At 36.9% G+C, this 20,007-nt stretch overlaps 1 protein-coding gene across 1 annotated transcript in view; it reads right to left on the reverse strand.

Moving 5' to 3' along the window:
* Window positions 1-20,007, reverse strand: part of LOC148949197 (uncharacterized) — a 285,927-nt gene that overhangs the window by 183,507 nt on the left and 82,413 nt on the right. Inside the window, exons 4-5 of the mRNA XM_089093243.1 lie at window positions 13,665-13,774; window positions 2,600-2,686 (exon numbers count right to left, since the gene is read on the reverse strand). Coding sequence (XP_088949369.1) covers window positions 2,600-2,686; window positions 13,665-13,774 — 197 coding nt within the window. The remainder of the gene's footprint in view (window positions 1-2,599; window positions 2,687-13,664; window positions 13,775-20,007) is intronic.

The raw sequence follows: 20,007 nt of genomic DNA on the forward strand, positions 1-20,007 counted from the left end.
CTTACTTGGTTGCTAAGTACCGATGCAACTCGGACAGTTAGTTCACTCAGTGGACTATTACAGAGTTAACCCATCAATACCAGGTTATGGTCTTGGCAGTTGGTTTACTAGGGTGTTTCATTGTGCACTACCCTTGGCTAAAAAATACACTATGCCGACTGTCGAGGATCTTCCATCCTCTAAAACTACAAGACTTGGGTTTTGGCAGAAATTTTAGAGAAAGTGTTTCAGAAAGTTGAAGATCCAGCGTGCAATTCCTCGGCGAGTGATAGAAATCTCGACAAAGCAGGAAATGTTTGAAAATTATGAGAAACACCTCACCACTCAACATTCTCTACTCAGGAAAGAAACGAAAGACATCACTGCTGTCGTCACTGAACAATAGGGACAAGAAGGAACCAAAGAAACCAAGAAAGTAAGTTGTTATCAAAAATTGATCGAAATGGAATTTCTTCTCCTATACACATTTGTATGTGTTTGTGTGTGTGTGTGTGAGAGAGAGAGAGACAGAGAAAGAGAGAGGGATAGAAAGAGAGAGAGAGAGAAAGAGAGAGAGGGAGAGAGGGTGAGAGAGAAAGAGAGAGAGAGAGAGAGAGAGAGAGAGACAGAGACGGAAAGAGAGAGAGAGGGAGAGAGAGAGAAAGAGAGAGAAAGAGGGAGAGAAATAGAGAGAGATACAGAGAGAGAGAGAGAGAGAGAGAGAGAGAGAGAGAGAGAGAGAGAGAGAGAGAGAGAGAGAGAGAGAGAGAGATGGTGTATCCAACAATGCTTATACAGTTGTTTAATACTAGGAAATACATGTACAAAAAATTCCTTTCGCTGTCTTGAGTTGATATTTTTTCTTCATTTTTCTTCTTCTACATTAGGATGTTCATCACCATCAACACCAACTAGCGGTGGCAGATTATTTGGGTTCACCTTGTATTGATCTTGTAGGGAAAAGTCAGGATCATATTTCCTGCATTATACTGCAACTTCACTTTTGTTGTGTCCCTTTGTGAAGTCGATGATACTTTTTTCATTCATATCGTATACTTCACGTGTTTACTTTAGCTTATTCAATGCAATATCATACACACAATTCTCAAATTAAAAACGACTTTCCGTAACAGCCAAATAAAAATCAGTAGGTTTATAATTGTGATAGCCATTGTCTAAATGATGATGACGTAGAAACCGTGTTCTCTTGTTATTTCAACAATAAAAGCGTAGACCAGATTTTTCCTCCCAAAACAACTGAAAAATAAGTTCCTTAAAAATACCAGTCTCTTATTAATAAACTAAAACTTCGGTTAGCCTTTTTTTGTAATCATACCAGGATAGGTGTTGCCCACTGATGAGACTTATCGTAGTGATGGGTGGAGCATAGGAAATACGTAGTGTAAAAGTCGCAAACCTTTTAAATATAGTATCTGCAAAGATGAAAGTGAAGCAGAATGAAATTTCACATCTCCTGGTAGCAAAATTCTTTGTTTGTCCCTTCCATTTTTGAAACGTTCTGATATTCGTTGTCACGCGTCTGCTAACCGCATAGTCCTTTGCTCTTAACCTTCATTTTGACACGTTCTAATTCCCGCTGTCGCTAGTAATCCTCACTGCCACTTATCTTCCAACTGCCGATTGCTTTGTCGTCAGTAAAGCATATATTTTGACAAAACATTTCTTTGTTCTTCCTTTTCATTTTCGAGACGTTCCCATCATCGTTGTCACATATCCTGCAACCATATATTTTCTTGTTCTTTCCTTTCTTTATGGCTCATTTTCATTTTTAGTTTAGATAATAAGAATGATTAAACCACTCCTGAGATAAAAAATGACGTATTTATGCTCTTAAAATGGATATATGGTTGCAGCAGTAGCTGCAACATAGTAAAAGCAAACCACGGCCTATAGTAACAAAAATTAGGAAATGAAATTTGAAAATGTTCTCAATTGATCCAGAAATGGTAACTATTATCTCAACTAGAATCAACTAAAAATACTATTTTAAAAACAAATCTATAGGAATCTCAAAAATAGCCTGCAAGCTTTCAAAAAGAGCATTGGATTGAAACAAAAATAACCCATTGGAGTTACCATGGACTAAATCCCTATGGGCAAAACTTATAGTCAAGGGTAGCATTTATTTGTCCTCTTCCTTCCTTTTTTTCCTCCACTGCAAGCAAAGGAAATTGCAATATGTACAGGTTTATTATGTAGCAAAACATGTTATTTATATATTAATGTGATTTTTGACTAAAAAGTAGCTCATATCCATTTCCAAGGTGATACAACATTTGTATTTTTTGAAAACTTATATCATAACACACGTGCCCTTTGAAAATCACTTTTCTGGGGTATGATGTATATTAGATTAATTTAGCTCTTTAATTCCCTTTAGTTTGTTCTTTACTAGAAGAGTTTGTTCTTTACTAGGAAAAATTTCTTAGCAACACTATAAACATGTGTGATTTTCATGTATTTTTATATTTGTTCTTCACCTCCTTTTGAACTTAATATTATTTCTTGTTCTTGAATTTTCTTAAAAATATATTGAAACAAGGATGTTTGAATTGAATAGGAGCACAAAAGACTTTTACAAAAAAAAAGACAGATTTACCTGTTGGTTTGCAATTGAATGGTTGGGAATTTCCAAATCATTGCATTCAATGCTATACTTTGAAGATGAACCTTCCATGAGCAATGTCTGTAAAAAGAGTTAAAAAAGCATTTAATTTTTAACTGAGACCAACTCCACATCTTTTATTGGACTCACATACACATAAGAAGCATATAAGCTTTTTAACTTCAGAAACTTAGCCTTGCATCTTCTCTCTGATTGATTAACAGTGGAAATTGTACTTGAAAATTGACGATAGCTCAACTCAATTAATCACAGGCAGCGCAATCGCGCTGCCTAAGTAACGAATGTTGTGGACACAATGTATAATTTTTTTTTTTTTTTTTGTTCTAGACCAGGGCACTTCGTATCGAACGAGTTGTCGTAGAACTTCGAAAAGGGCTCATTCGATTGGAAATTGGAGTGGCTAGTGCCCTTTTTTAATATTCGAAAGTGGTTGGAATGCAACTAACACCCCTTCCACGCCCACCATTTTCCCAAACACATCCAATCAAAATTTTGAGATAGTCATTTTGTTAAGCGTAGTTGATATCCAGATAGAAATGATATTTTTGAGGAAGACACTCTCCCAGAGCCTTCAGGGCAAGGGTTGTAAGTTATGCCCTGGGGGCATATAAGATTTTATAGAAAGCGTTCTCGTAGAAACTTCAAAAAAGGCTCATTCGATTGAAAATTCAAAGGGCTAGTTCCTTTTTAATAGTCGAAAGTGATTGAAGGGCAACTATCCCCCCTCTCACGCCAACATGTTCCCCAAACACATCCAATCAAAATTTTGAGATAGCCATTTTCTTCAACGTAGTTGAAAGTTCTGAAAAATAGGTCTTTAAGGATTACACCCCCCCCCCAGCCCTCAGGGCAAGGGCTATAGTTATACCCTGGGCGCATATAAGGTTTTCATAGAAAGCGTTGCCGTAGAAACATCAAAAAGGACTCATTTGACTGGATAGTTAAATGGCTAGTGCCCTTTTTAATAGTCGAAAGTGATTGGAAGGTAACTAACACCCCTTCCATGTCCTCTATTTATCCATACACATTCAATCAAAATTTTAAAATAGCAATTTTGTTCAACGTAATTGAAAGTTATGGAAATTAAGTCATTGAGGATGATAACCCCCTCATAGCCCTCAGGGCAAGGGTTATAAGTTATACCCTGGGGAATATAAGGTTTTATTTAGAGCTTTGTCATAGAAACTTGAAAAAGGGCGCATTTGATTGGAAATTAAAAGGGCCAGTGCCCTTTTTAATAGTCAAAAGTGATTGGAAAACAACTGACCCCCCTCTCACACCCACCTTTTCCCCAAACACATCCCATCAACATTTTTAGATAGCCATTTTGTTCAACGTAGTTGAGAGTTTTGGGAATTTGGTCTTTAAGAATGACCCCCCCCCCCCAAGCCCTCAGGGCAAGGGTTGTAAGTTATGCCCTGGAAGCACATAAAGTTTTATAGAAAGCGTCGTCATGGGAACTCCAAAAAAGGCTCATTCCATTGGAAATTGAAATGGCTATTGGCCTTTTTAATAGTCAAAAGTAATTAGAGGGCAACTAACGTCCCTCTAACGCCCACCACTTTCCCAAACACATACAATCAAAATTTTGAGATAGCCATTTTTTTCAAAGTCGTTTAAAGTTTTTTATATTTTGTCTTTGAGGATGACAACCCCGAAATTGATTGGAGGGCAACAACGCCCCCCACCCTCGACGTCAATCATTCCCCCAAACACATCCAATAAAAATTTTGAGATAGCCTTTTTGCTCAGCAAAGTTGATTTCCAGATAAAAAATATCTTTTTTAGGAGGACACTCCCCCACAACCCTCAGGGCAAGGGTTTTAAGTTATGCCCTGGGGGCATATAAGGTTTTTATAGAAGGCGCTGTCGTAGAAACTTCAAAAGGGGCTCATTCGATTGGAAATTCAAAGGGCTAGTGCCCTTTTTAATAGTCGAAAGTGATTGGAGGGCAACTATACGCCCCCCCCCTTGTCCATCATTCTCCCAAACACATCCAATCAAAATTCTTCGATAGCCATTTTATTCAACGTAGTTGAAAGTTGGAAAGAAATTATACCTTTGAGCAGGACACTCCCCCTACAGTCTTCAGGGCACAGTCTTCAAGTTATGCCCTGGGGGCATATAAGGTTTTTATTGAAATCTTTGTCGTAGAAACTTGAAAAAGTGCTTATTCGATTGAAAAATTCAAAGGACTAGTGCCCTTATTAATAGTCGAAAGTGATTTAAGGGCAACTAACCCCCCTCTCGCGCCCATCTTTTCCCCAAGCACATCCAATCAATATTTTAGATTGCCATTTTATTCAACATAGTTGAAATTTTTGGAAATTAGTTTTTTAAGGATGACAACCCCTTCCCCCCCCCCAGCCCTCAGGGCAAGGGTTGTAAGTTATGCCCTGGGGGCATATAAGGTTTTTATTAAAAGCGTAGAAACCTTAAAATCTGCTTATTCAATTGGAAATTGAAAGGGCTAGTGCCTTTTTTAATAGTTGAAAGTGATTGGAGAGCGACTAACGCCCCTGTCACGCCCGTCATTTTCCCAAGGACATCCAGTCAAAAATTTTGAAATATCCATTTTGTTCAACATAGTTGACAGTTCTCGATGTTAGGTCTTTTAGGAGTGTTTGGAGGGCAACTAATCCCCCTTCAACTCCCACCCCCATGCCCACCCTCCTACGCCCACCCTCCCACGTCCACCCTCCTATTTGCCCATTATGTTTAAAAACTAAACGTTGCCTTAAGATTAAATCAAAATGCACTGTGATAATGCTAATTCCCAATAAGGCATCTCAGCAGTTTCCCAAGAACTACTGAGGGTATTGTGTTCAAACTTACGGGGCTACTTCTGCTCGTAAAATTTAACCAAATCAAAATAGCGTAAGTGTATCCAAGTTATAAAAAAAGTAAATAGATTTTTTTGTGAATGGTATCAAGTTTCCCATTTCAAGTCAACTAGAGGAGGTATGAAACTAAATTAAACAGAACTATTTGTGTCCAGATTTTTAAAAGGGTATTTGTTGTTAAAAATTGCTGAAAATTTTTCTCCAGCATACAAATAGCAGGCCAAAATATAAAGTCTGGTAAAAGTTAAAAAAAAACTTTTACCATAAAATAAGCTTTTCAAAGAAAAAAACTCTATTAAACAAAAAAATTAGCAAAAATTAAATCAAATAATCTACCAAGCGTGAAACTATCACAAATCAGCATCGATAAATAATGAAACCCAAAACGAACAGAAATTGCAATAAATAACCGACTCAAACTCAAAACGAGCAGAAATTAACATAAGTTGGGGGCAAAACCCCTATGCCTTCCCAAGGTCAGGAAAAACTAAATTAAACAGAACTATTTGTGTCCAGATTTTTAAAAGGGTATATGTTGTTAAAAATTGCTGAAAATTTTTCTCCAGCATACAAATAGCAGGCCAAACTATAAAGTCTGGTAAAAGTTAAAAAAAAACTTTTACCATAAAATAAGCTTTTCAAAGAAAAAAACTCTATTAAACAAAAAAATTAGCAAAAATTAAATCAAATAATCTACCAAGCGTGAAACTATCACAAATCAGCATCGATAAATAATGAAACCCAAAACGAACTGAAATTGCAATAAATAACCGACTCAAACTCAAAACGAGCAGAAATTAACATAAGTTGGGGGCAAAACCCCTATGCCTTCCCAAGGTCAGGAAAAAAATTGTACTTTACTGAAAAAATACAAATGAATGTGCATTGTCAATTTAATATACATATACTGATATTTAGCAATGAAAATGTTAACATTATTTTATTTATTAAAGTTATAAAAGTAAAAACATTTATATTTTTTTTACTTCTAAGAAAGTGAGTGTGTGTATGTGCATGTGTGTGCGTGTTTGTGCATGTGCGTGTGTGTGTGCGTGTTTGTGTGTGTGTGTGTGTGTATGTGTTTGCGTATGTCTGTGCGTGTGTGTGTGTTTGTGTGTATGTGTGTGCGTGTGTTTGTGTGTGTGTGTGTGTGTTTTTATGTTTCAAATGTTAGAAAACGATTACACTGATGATGACTGGTGTCGTAGGGGTAGCAGAACGTGATTATTGCTTATTGTTAAGAAAGATTCAACTCAAGAATGCTTGGTGTTCCAGGAAAAAAATCATATTCCCTAACGTTCTTATAAAGCAGCAAGTGAGAAACAGTTGTGTATCATCGCTATGAAATATTAAAGCCCAGAAAGGCAGTGTATTCCAAGAAAAATCATAAGGTACTTAATTATCCACATGATAAAAGTGTAGAAATCATGTTCAACTTCTATGCAATAATTAGCAAAACAATGACACCCTGACATTTTCATAAAAAACAGAGCAAACTATAGAAATCACGGGTAACCCTAGAAATCAAGACCACCGTAGAAATCAATGGCAAGGTGTAGAAATCGCGGCCAACAAGTAAAATCACTACCAAGAGAAGGAAAGCCCGAGAAGTGTTTTAAATACTCTCTGGTGTGAATTGCAATGGATTAACATGTTCTAGCAATGAAATATTGAGCCCCCGCAGTTCAAGTGAAAAAAAACAAACAAGAAAATAAACACAAAAGATTGTTTATTGGAATTCTTTAGCTTATTTTCGGAACAAAAAATGATGAAAATGTCCTAGGGGGTGAAGGTTGGTGTCATGTGGAGGGTATTTGTCAGTGTGAAAACATTGTGGCAGCGCCATTCCGCTCTGAGCCATAAGTATACTTTTTAACGGTTCGGGTATCTACTCTTTTCGCAAGATGATCTTCCCAACTCTCCCATTAGGTGTCATTTCTTAAGATGTGCCCCACCGTTAATAACCCGCACCCGCGTCTTTGACATGCCCGGGGGGGGGGGGATTCCCCAATGGGGTCCTTTTAGTCTAGCTTCTGAGATATAATTATCTTATTCATATTAGACCTGGTTACGGAGATCTTGGGGATCTTTCAGAAAAAAGGTTAAGAATCATGCCAATATAGAAGAAATAATAGAACTTGTGGAATCCCGGGTGGTCTGCCAGGGACGAGAATCTTGCCAGGGCGGGAATCTTGCCAGGGTGCGAATCTTGCCAGACGTGGGAATCTTGCCAGCTGAGCGCTAGAAACAGGGATGATGTGACGTTAGAGGGTTGCCGTAGAAACTCAATGGTAATTTCTCTATTATTACTACTTTTAGATTATCTGAACCAAGACCATTTTTTAATCTCCTTTATCGCCTAGCCGGAGTTCAGATTCCGTCCTCGGAATGAGTAGACATAGATCAAACTCCCCCACAGCGCGCAGGATGGCCGGATTCCGTCCCCAGATTGAGTAGACACAGACCAAACTCCCCAACAGCGCGCGGGATGGGTGGAAACAAGAATTTCCCGCTTTTGCTTGTTTTGATATATTTGCCGAAAAATGCTTCCTGGGGTTACGTTAGGGCTGAGACAAACCACTCAGGGGGACTGGACACTTCTTCGGACGTGGCCAGTAACCGGGCCGGCACCCTAGTGGAAGGAGGCGGGATAACAATAAATATACACTTGAAAATTACTGCTTTGCGCAACGAAAGAAAAATTATAAATCAAAAGGCCAGTGTTGAGCTGGTGACGGAAAAAACGACCCTCCTCCCCTCCACAGACGGCCTCCTTCCCCCAACTATGAGGCTTTCTCCAGACCGAGTTGTTTCAGAGACGACAATGCCGTATACGGTCTGTTCGTTTCTAAAATGTGTCATTTATTTGAAATTGTTAGAATATAATATCATGAAAAAATCGATACAAATATGGAATTAAGGGATATTTTTACTTTAGTCTCGCGATATATTTTATTGCGTAAAGATTAAAATCTAATATCAAGGGGAAGGGTGGGAGAGGGGGTGTATTAGGATGATTGAGGGAAATCTAACATCCCACTCGAAGAAATGGATATTTTCATGAAGAATCCTTTGTAGATATATCTTAAAACGATTTAAATCTATCTCCAATAACACTTACCCCTCCCTCCTACCCCCCTGGGTTGCAAGCTAGGATCCATGATTTTCTATAATACACGGTTATTTTTGCGTATATTAACGATACCGCTTTTTCACCTTTTATTTTTTGTCATGTTTCTTTAGCTGTCTTTTTTTCTCTGTTTTATGGCATGTCAATTTGTTTGAAATACTAAAACATTTTATTTATAATGTCTGTGTTTTTTTAGATGTATTGTTTTGGATGATTATAGAGATTACCTAATCAAAACACTCCTTAGTCTGTATTGCTATTAATATCTTGACAGCGATTGTCTCCTGGATCGTATCATTTGGGAGAGTAATACGTCATTCTAGCGTTTTCCAGAAATGGGGAATCTTAGCTGTCAGAATATGGTTCCAAATACAAAATACTGTGAATAACAGTTTAGTCATTCCAGTCAAGTCACAAAGCCATTGGAAGGGAATGAACTTTCGAGTCCTGGGGGAGGGGACAAGAATTATAGAAAAAGAAAAAAAAATATGAAAGGTGTTTTGAGCGAAAAATGAAACGCAGAAAAAAGAAAACTTCTTGAGGCATTTGGGCAAAAAATGTCAAAATGGTATTATCTGGCAGTGATGAATACGCCATCCATGTGTAAGATGCGCTGACCTTACATGAAGTGTGTGCCGCCATTCAGTTAATGAAAAAAGAAAAACGCTTTGAACATTTCGGGGCAAAAAACAAAGTATTACGTGACAGTGTTGCAAAATAATTGCGTAAGGTGTGTGCTCTCGCTAAGTTATAAGCGGGGATTCCCCATAAAATTGCGTCAAGCATATTAGACCTGTCCGTTTGAAACGGGGTAAGTCGTGAGACATCATAGGAGTCCAGGGTATGTGTGTCACGGAATCTTGCGTAGGTGTGACGGCTTGATGGGTTCGTAGCTCCACGTATCGAACCCTTTAAAGCATAGAGGTGGGTGGCGTGACGTCAGAGGGCATGGGGATTAAATACAAAGGGGTGTGTACCGTGATGTACCGTTTAAGTAGTGGTTATGTAGTGGCAAATTAATATGGCTTCTACCACCTGGGGAGCCATGTTTGGACATGTATAGGAGGGAGAACACCTTGGAATTTTGCCTAGAAACATGGGGTGGCATTGGCTTGTAGCATCATTTATTTTCAAATATATCCTGCAAACATAACCAACAAGCAACATAACCAACAAACATAACCAACATAACCATCATAAAATAACCAACAAAATCAGAAAACACCATAACCAACATAACCAACAAACAACATAACCATCAAACAACATAACCATCAAACAACATAACTAACATAGCCATCAAACACCATAACCATCAAATCACATAACCAACCTAAGAGACAAATAAAATAACCATTAAACAACATAACCAACAAACATCAAACAACATAACCAACAAACGTAATCATCATAACATAACCAACATAGCCATGAAACATAACCGTCAAACATCAAACAACATGACCAGCAACCAACAAACATCAAACAACATAACCATAAAACAACAACCAACAAACAACATCAACATAAAAAAACAGAGATTATCAAACAACATAACCAACAAGCAACAAACATCAAATAACTTAACCAACACTCATAACCAACAACCAACAAACATCAACATAACATAACCAAGAAACATCAAATCACATAACCAACATACAACATAATCATCAAACACCATAACCAACATAACCAAAAAACAACATAACCATCAAACAACATAAGCAACAAACAACATAACCAACAAACAACAACCAACATAACCAACAAATAGCATCAACATAACTTAACCAAGAAACAACATAACCATCAAACAACATAACATCAACATAACATAACCAAGAAACAACAAATCACATAACCAACAATCATAATCAACAAACATCAAACAGCATAACCATCAAGCAATAACCGACATAACCAACAAACATCAACAAACAACAAATCACATAACCAATATAACACAACCAACATAACCAACAAACATCAAACATAACCAACAGACATATGTTAATTCCCCTATGTTAATTTCCCTATGGCTGTCATGACGTCAGAGGGCTCCTCCAGAAAATAGCCCAATACCTACAACCTTAAAAAATGTGTCTGGATCGGGATTCGAAGGGGGTGGGTTCCGTTTGAATGTATTGTGGCTCAACTACTAATAGCTAGTGGCCTTTTTAATAGCTTAAAGTAATTGGAGGTCAACTAACCCCCCTCTCACACCCAGCATGTTCCTAAACAGATACAATCAAAATTTTGAGATATTCATTTTGTTCAACATAGATTTAAGTTTCGGAAATTAGGTGTTATAGGATGACAACCCCCTCAGAACCCTCAGAGCCCTCAGGGCAAGGGTTTTACGAATTAAGGGTTTTAAGTAAGTAGCATATCCAATCAAAATTTTTAGACAGACATTTTGTTCAACGTAGTTGAAGGTGCTGGAAATTAGGTCTTTGCCAGTGTTGTCATAGAAACTTCAAAAAGGACTCATTCAATTGAGAATTGAGAGGGTTACTGCCCTTGTTAATAGTCAAAAGCGATCGGAGGGTGAATGCCAGCCCCGCCCCCATTCCCACCATTTCCCCAAACACTTCCGATCAATATTTTGATATAATAATTTTGTTGAATGTAGTTGAAGGGTCCGGAAATTATGTTTTTGAGTATGACAGTCCCCAACAGCCCTCAGAGCTAAGGTTGTGAGTTATGCCCTTGGGGCTTATAATGTCATATAGAAAGTGTTGTCGTAAAAACTTCAAAATGGCTCTTTCGATTGAAAATTGAGAGCGCTATTGCCCATTTTAATAGTCTAAAGTAATCAGAGGGACAATCGCCCCCCCCCCTTATCGCCTATAATTTGCCCAAAAATTTCCAATCGACATTTTGATATCGCCATTTTGGTCAACCTAGTTGAAAGGTCTGGAAAGTATGTCTTTGAGGATGATAGCCCTCCCCCCATAAACCTCATGACAAGGGTCGTAAGTTATGCCCTTGTGGCAGATAGAGTTCTTATAGAAAAGTTTGTCTTAGAAGCTTCAAAAAGGGCTCATTCGACTGGAAATTGAGAGGACTAGTGCCTTTTTAGTTCTCAAAAGGGATCAGAGGGCAAATGTCTCCCTCCACACCTGTCATTTCCCAAAACACTTGCAATCAAAATTTCGATATAGCCATTTTGTTAACCCTATCAGAAAGGTCTGAAAACTATGTCTTTGAGGATAACAAATCCCCCCAGCCCTCAGGGCAAGGGTTGAAAGTTGTGCCCTGGGGACATATAGGGTTTTTATAGAAAGTGTGGTCATATAAACTTCAAAGGGGCCTCATTGGATTGGTAATCAGACGCTCTGGTGCTTTTTTTTTTAGCCAAAGTGATCAGAGGACAGCTACTCTCTCACCCCTACACACACGTCATATTGTCCCGAAATGCGTTATAATAGAAATTTTGAGATAGCCATTATATTCAAAATAGTCTGAATATCACATAACAAGGCTTTTGGGGTTGAAACAAACCCCAGAGATTAGGGGCAAGGGTTGTAAGTTATGGCCAGGAGGTAAAAAAGGTTTTTATGGAAGGGATGGTTGTTTAACTTCAGAAGAGGCTCCATGTTTCTCCCTGAAAAAGACTATGTCAATATAAAACAAACAGAAATTAATCAAAAAGTTTTTGCACAAAATAAGTTTTCAAAAAAAAGTAAAGAATTCCATTAAACCAAAAATGATCAAAAATAGAATCAAATAATCTACAAAGCATAAAACTCCCACAAATAAGTATCAATAAGTAAATGAAACCCAAAACAAACAGAAATTAAAATAAGTCAAACTCAAAACGAGCAGAAATGAATCTGAGTAGGGTTCTAAACCCTATGCTTTCTAAAAGCCAGAATATAATTTGTACTTTACTAAAAAAAATTCTTTTAAGTGTTTTCGCTTACAACTTTAAGAAAACCAAAATTAATAAAAATTTAAGGAATAAATATCAGCATATGTATATTAAACTGACAATGCAAATTTTTTTCAGTATCTTAATTTGAATTTTTTTCAGTAAAGTATAAATTATGTTCTGGCTTTATTATATACCAAATTATATACCCATTCCAACTAAATTCTTCAGCATTTCTGAGCGTAACAAGGCTCATTGTTTTTGGAACAGAATTTCGATTGCTTTTAGGTTATATATATTCACCTATAATGTGAGTAGTATATGTTATTTTTGTGTTTCATGTAATAAATCAGTTTAGATTATGTTCATTCTAAATATGATTGATTCACCAATAGCAATTCCTGTTTAACTTTTAATTATTATACTGTTTCTGTTTGTTTTAGGCTCTTTGATTTTTTTTGAAATTTTTTGAACTGCTCTCCTGAATTACCCGTGTCAATCGCGTTCAGTTCTCGTGTGTTGAAATTATACGAGTGATGCGTCCCTACTAATGTATTCTTCTACCCATTTTGATGAAATCTCGTCGAGTTAGACCTAAATCAGAGAGCAGCTGCAAGTTCAAGGAAAATAATTGCCTTTTACCAGTATAGGGGCACCAATAAAGTCCTTTAACCCTTTTTTTGTATCAAAGGCTTTCCTCCCTTGGGTCAACACTTGGTAATGGAAAAAAAAAAATGAAAAGCTAATATCTTATAAAATAATTTTAAAGAGGCACATTATTACCTGCTGAAGTAAGCAAAAAATCTGATCACTTGAAAAATTCTTTGCAAAGTACTGAATATCTGTTTTATTTTAAGGATTTTCCAAAGAGAGTTATTCTGTCAGTACCATTAATTAATAGTTACAGTAAGAAGTTAGAAGAATAACTGAAGGATATAAATTAGGTATGGGGTAGGCGTGGGACTTGGCTCCAAAGAATCTAAATTTTCCTAAATATCTTAAAAATTTATCGAATTAAGTTTCTGTAATTGGCCTCACTCTCTCAAAATATGCTGTGTATGCACAACAGTTTCAAATAAGTTAAACGTTCACACGTATCTTTGTTTATAAGTTTGGTACTGTAAATCATAATAAAGTGAAAGTAAAAGTTAATAAAGTAATTAAAAGCTAATCGAAATGCAAGCTTACCGTATTACACACTTGTTGCTCAAAAATTTCACTCCAATGTTCGAAACAGTCGTCATCATAAAAAAATTGTTTAAGATCATCTGCAGAAAGTTCTCCACTATTGTCTGGCCCTGAAAAAAATCAAAACGAAAAATGTGAGGATATAATCCGTCTATGGAATCAAAGCTAATGGTCTAGCATTGCTTGGTGATACAAAGACAAAACTTTAGCATGACGGCAATAGAGACGCAAAAAAATTTAATGCATTAGTTGTCCCTCCAGCTTTACTTTATCTCGAAGAGAAGGTTGTAAAATCTACAGATGCAAACTGTAAGTCCAAGTGTCTTACTGGCAAACTGTAAGTCCAAGTGTCTTATTTAAGAGTCAGAAGTGGCTGAAGGGTAACCAGTCCTTTTTCCTTTGTTTTTTTTTATACCCATCCCCACAACCTCCAAAAGATTCGATCAAAATTTTAAGACGGTCATTTTAATTGAAATAGCAAAACATGCATTGAGTATGCAGTTAAGGTCATGATACTTCCTGACATATTACCCTATCAATGAAGGTATCCTTAAGCTTTTTGTTTAATATGATTTTGAAGGATTTTTGAACATGCTCCATCTATTAGTTTATGTTTGACAAGTGGAATATATATAAGATGCATCATCATCGTCATTTTATTTATAACCCATCTCAAAAATCTGGGCAGAGCACAGAAAAAAAACAGAGTAAAAATCAAGAAAAACAAAAAAGAAACAACAGAAATAAAAACACAATTTGAACACTACAAACAAGGGATAAACAGAAATGACCAAAGATGGGAAGACTTCTAGTATTCAGTTGAGAAATCACAAATATGCTCAGTAGCCCCAGCTGGATTTATCAGTTGATACTTTCTTTGCAGAAAAGAGTTACTCGTCCAAGTTGGAAGTTCCATTAAATACTTTGAAATTTAAAATGAAGGCGATGAACTTGCTATTTCTTACCACAACTAGAAAAAGACCAAACAGGAACAAGGACAAGTGAGTGAGTAACTGTTAGGTCTTATATAACTAAGAACGGTGATCTCTACTCGTATACGACATGTGTGAAGCCAGGGAGGTATACCTAGCCCGGATCTTACTAGCATAGTTTTTCATTGCCAGGTTTACAGTTTCTTTCAGGTTTGCTCAAATAGGCATGTCCAGGTAGGTATCGCTGCTAGCTAAAGGAACCTCAGAGTTCCTCCAATTTCTATTCCCTCTATAGTTGAATGGTAGAACAATTGTTTTATCAGTAATAAAGCTCAAACCAATGTGTTCGTACTCTTCATGGAGAAGCTCAAAAGTTGAAGAGCATCCTTGGAAAGTACAAGAAAGTTCAGTAAGTCATTCGCAAACGTAACTAATGAAGGACAAACTCCTTTGAAGATAAATGTACAGTTCAATTTATCCTGGGCACCGGTAGCACAAATTATTAAACAAAACTAGAGAAGTCAGAGCTTCTTGGCGTACACCTTTCAGAATCAGAAATAGTTGACTACCATCTTTTATTCCAGCCTTCAGGATTCTATACATATATCTTAAAAAAGTAATTATCACAGCATCAGTACCTTTCAAATTGACTTCAAGCAAAACCTGCGAAAATATGTAAGAGTCAAAAGCTCTTCCAATATCGAGTGCGCACAAGACTAAAAAATTACCTCTTTCATTAATATCCTTCAGCACATTTATAAGCAGAAAGAGAGCGTGCTCTCTACTTAAGCCTCGCTGGTACCCAAACTGACGAGGAGGGGCATAGCAATTTTCTTCAATGTCATTTATCAAAAATAACTCAAAGAGCTTGAAAGTAGTAAACGAAACGGTAATGGGGTGATAAGAACTGCACAGAGAAGCATATTTTTTGTTTTTTTTAAGGGTGAGAGCTATTTGTCCGATACAAAATTGCAAAGAGACTACACCACGGACAAGGATCATGTGAAACAGTAATGCTAAATGTTGCTCGATTAAAGAACCTGCAAGTTGCAGGTGCCTAGCTGAAATAGAATCGACACCAGAGGAAGATTTTTTCTTCAATTTTGGAATCAGAGATTGAACAGCACTTGGCAACACAAACAGGAAAGATTTCGTCTTATTTGAAAAAAGAAGGTCAAGCTGTTTTTCAAAAAACTCCTCCGTGTTTTGGTTGGGAGCACTGAACTCCCTCGTGAAATATTTAACCCACTTCTGTTCAGACACACTAGCCCTCTGAGCTTTGGTAGGCTTGTTATACTTCCAGAGTTTGGAGGGGTCTTCAGCGAAACGGAGTAAATTTTTCTGGATCAGCGTTAACTTATGGTTTTTCACTTAAAAAGTTGCTTAAAGTTCACTCTAAAGTTGTTGCTCTTAGGCCATACACAATAGTCAGGAGGAACGCAGCCCCAAAAGATTTGTAATCGAGGAGACATTGTGTTAGTTATATCCACATTAAAACCTCCGCTGATGAAAACAGGTTTAGTGGCAACTTTTTTAAGAAACCTGCCTAGAAGCTTGCAGGCAGACGCAAACCGTGAATCAGACTGTTCGTTGTTGTAATTTGTAGGCAGATAAACCTTAATTACTACATGATTTTCAAGCTTAGCGGCAATAAAGTAATCAGTGTCTGCTAATACCTTGCGAGGGAATCGGTAAAGGATAGCGAGACCGCCAGATGGTTTGCCTCTCGGTTTTACAATTGCACTGCGAAAGAGGAGATTAAAATGGGAACATAGTGGTAACAGGCTTTGGGGGTCTTCCGACAGGAAATGCTCCTGAATCAGAACTAAGTCATGGGGCTGCAATAACTCCGAAAGAATTTGGATTCGATCGGTAACTTTTCCCTTAAAGTTCCACGACAAAATACGGCATCTGAATCTCATTTTGAATTAGATTTATCTTTCAGCAGAGCCTGTGCAATAGGGCATTTGTAACTGTAACATGGATGGTTGTCTGATTTGCGAAGAGCACATTTTGTCGGTTTCTGGCAAGGGGCTGTTCTAGAACTTCCGTGACCTTTTACTCCACAGACAGAACAACAAATTTCGTTTATACATGTACTTGAAATATGTCCGTATGATTGGCACATATAGCATCGAAGGGGTTGAAACAAAAACTATAGAATGGGGAATCCTTCGAATCACTATCTACCGATCACTAATGGGAACTCATTGCTCGTAATAAATCCTCTTTTGTTTCAAATTTCGGCCTGAAAGATTTGGTAGAGCCACTTTACTTTGCTTCACTACACTTTTGCACAGGAGACTTGACGTCATTAGAGGTCAGGTCGTTTGGGACACGTTTAATTATTCCAAAGTGAGAAGGACTTTTAACCTTATCGCTAATGGTGCTGTTAGAGCTACGAAGCGAATTCTCTATTGAATTAATGAATGAATGAATTTTATTAATAACCTGTCTTACAATCAACAGAAAAAGACAGAGCCCGAACAAGAAAAGAAAGAAAAAGCAAAACTGGCAAGAAAAACAAATACAAACAGAAAGAACTACATAATAACACAACTATTTGAGAAGGTGGGCCCACTCGTGATCCAGAAGCTCTAGTTTTTTTCACGTAATTCTGAATTACCTCCTTCACGGCACTCAGAGGCTAAGCAATTCCATATTTCGAAACAATATGGCGGTTTCTAACAAAAGGCGGCACTTGAAGAAGATATCGGGCATACTTGAAAAATACCGACCTTATGTACCGACCTTAGGAGCTTCCAAAAAGGAGACAGGTACAAGACATGAGGCAAAGCTACTGCATTATAAAGACGAGCCAAATATTTACGGCTTGAATTTCGATGGCTAGTGACAACACCCGCATAGGCAATGCGCACTTTTTTGGAAAGGTGTTCAATAAGCAAAGACTGGGTCTCTCGAAGATTACGACCAATCGGCAGGCCAAGGTACGTAACGTGACTGGACGATGTTATTTTAACTACACCATGCCTAATTTTATAAGTATCTGCAGTTAAATTAAAAAACAAAACACAAGACTTTTATACACTAAACTACAAACCAACATCAGCATGACTTTTTTCAAGACGTGGGACGTTATTTTCCAATGAAGAAAGCCACCAACACAGATTTAAAAGATCATCTGCAAAACCAGAAGTGACAAGTAAATATGCCTGCAAATATAGCTGGGAGAGATAACCTGTTGTGCATCATTAACACTGTTATTATACAAAGTAGGAGACATTATAGCTCCTTGCTTAATTCCCTTATGTACGGATATCTCCCAACTAAGCTCACCCTCTTGCAAACGAAGACGATGCTTGGGTTCCTATACATATCACGTAGTGACCTTACAATAGAAGAAAGCACGCCTCGCTTACACAGCTCAACCAAAATCTGGGTATTAATTCCAGAGTCAAGAGCTCTTCTGACGTCATACTGACCTAAGATCAAAGTTTCTCGCGAGAGATGAGCATCAAGTAATATGTTAGCAAGAAGATAAAGTACATGGGTGCACCCGAGGCCTTTTCGAAAATCAAACTGGTGTGGAGGCATCTCACACTTGTCATAAATCTCATCAAAGAAAACAATCTCGAATAGTTTACAAAATACTGTAAACTTTCCGTGTGATAACTTTCCAGTCACCTCGGGTGCACTTTAGCTCAACAATTTTTGAGCTAACGTCACCATATGCTTGTTCTAGGAAGTCCTTTCTTGATTCCAGTTTTGCTAGGTCACTTGGTAGATTTTTGACAATCACTGCATAGGATGGTTTGGAGATATATTCAGATAGGATTTCAGCAGTTACAGGTTTACTTTTCCAGAATTTTGTTCCATAAAAATGTCTAATTTGTTACACGTTTCCGTAATCTTGCGTGTAGCAATTACTGAACTTTCGCCTGGGATCTAGGGGACTTCTTCTTGCTCAAGAATAAGGAAAGTAGGCAAAGCTACCTTATCGTCATCACAAGTCTGTAACAGTTTTGTCATTTCCAAAACATTGTCACTCATAGCAACCTTTGTGGCCATTCGAGCACGACTGTTCGCTTCTGTCCATACATCTCTTTTACTTTCATAATGTCTTTTTTTTTGGAAAAACTTGGCTGCTCTCTTCGCAACTTCATCATGGCTTTTTATGACTTTTAATGCACGTGACAAAAAGGTTAATAGAGGATTCCAAATGAGCTTACCGGTCATCACAAACATGCAACAACATTAACACAGAAAGTCCAAAATCACAGAATGTATTTCACAGTGTATATCCAATTACAATTTATTTAATTTTGGGAGGGTAGTGCAAGTTTTCTTCATTTTCGAATATCAGCCAATTAATAAATTTAATAGCAGTTTTTGGCCAGTTCTCCGCTATTGAAGATACTAAAGAGCCATATTAAACTTAAGACATGCAAAGATTAATTCTTATAATATTCAAACTCAAAAGGACCTGAAATTACTTCTAAAGAATAAATGAAACCCAAAACGAACCAGAAATTTAAATAAAGAATCATAGCAAGCATAGAGAAAGCAGGTTCTAATATAGATGAATAAACTAGAGTAAAAATCCTAAGAGACGAAATTAAAAAGAGTAAAAATCCAATTTATTGTTCAAGTCAAATATAAAACAAACAAAGATTACCGCAAACAAAAGTTTGGCTGCTGTACTTTTCCTCCTTCCCCAATCTTTAAAGTCTAGAGCTTGTTGTATCATTTGCACTTTACTGAAACATTTTTTTCTACATATTGTCGACTTAAAAATAAAAATAAAAGTTACAGCAAAATGAAATATTGAATTTTATTGAAATTTTGAAATTTTGAACATTAAATGTTCAGTTTGTTTTCTTTAGTTCTTTCTAGTCATTCTCATTATTATACTGATCTTCTTTATTTTCTTTTTTTGTCGTCGATGTTTTGAAAAAATTATATTAATTAACACTAAAAACCTTTACAGGCCACGGTTAATACAAAAACACAACATTACACAAAGCCTAAGCAAATACTCATGCTGTTTTAAACTATATTAGTTGCCCATTGTTTATATATAAGGCTGGTTCTTGGAAAAAGAGACCTCAGTTGAAAATCTCCCTGAGTCCCCAAAAACGCTATATGAAAGAATAATATTGCTGCAATTAAGGTGAGAAATGAAGTTAGTAGCTGGTTTTGTATGAAATCAGGAGTTAAGCAAGGCCACTTTTCATCCATACTTATAACGATCATTTTCATGGACTTTGTCCTAAGAAGCAGAGCAAGGAAATAAGATTTTTCAAATAGGATTTTTCAAAGAATAGGGTTTTTAATATTGAAATCTAGTTTCTTGAATTTCTCAAAAATTCATATTTGTTGTAATTTTCTGGGAGAGCTCCATCCTCTTAGGAGGAGGGAACAAGGAATATCCCACTGTTTTAACCAACGAT

Source organism: Artemia sp. Qi Xiang Cuo, chromosome 8, assembly GCF_049724085.1.
Source record: "Artemia sp. Qi Xiang Cuo chromosome 8, ASM4972408v1, whole genome shotgun sequence".
Lineage (NCBI taxonomy): Eukaryota > Metazoa > Arthropoda > Branchiopoda > Anostraca > Artemiidae > Artemia > Artemia sp. Qi Xiang Cuo.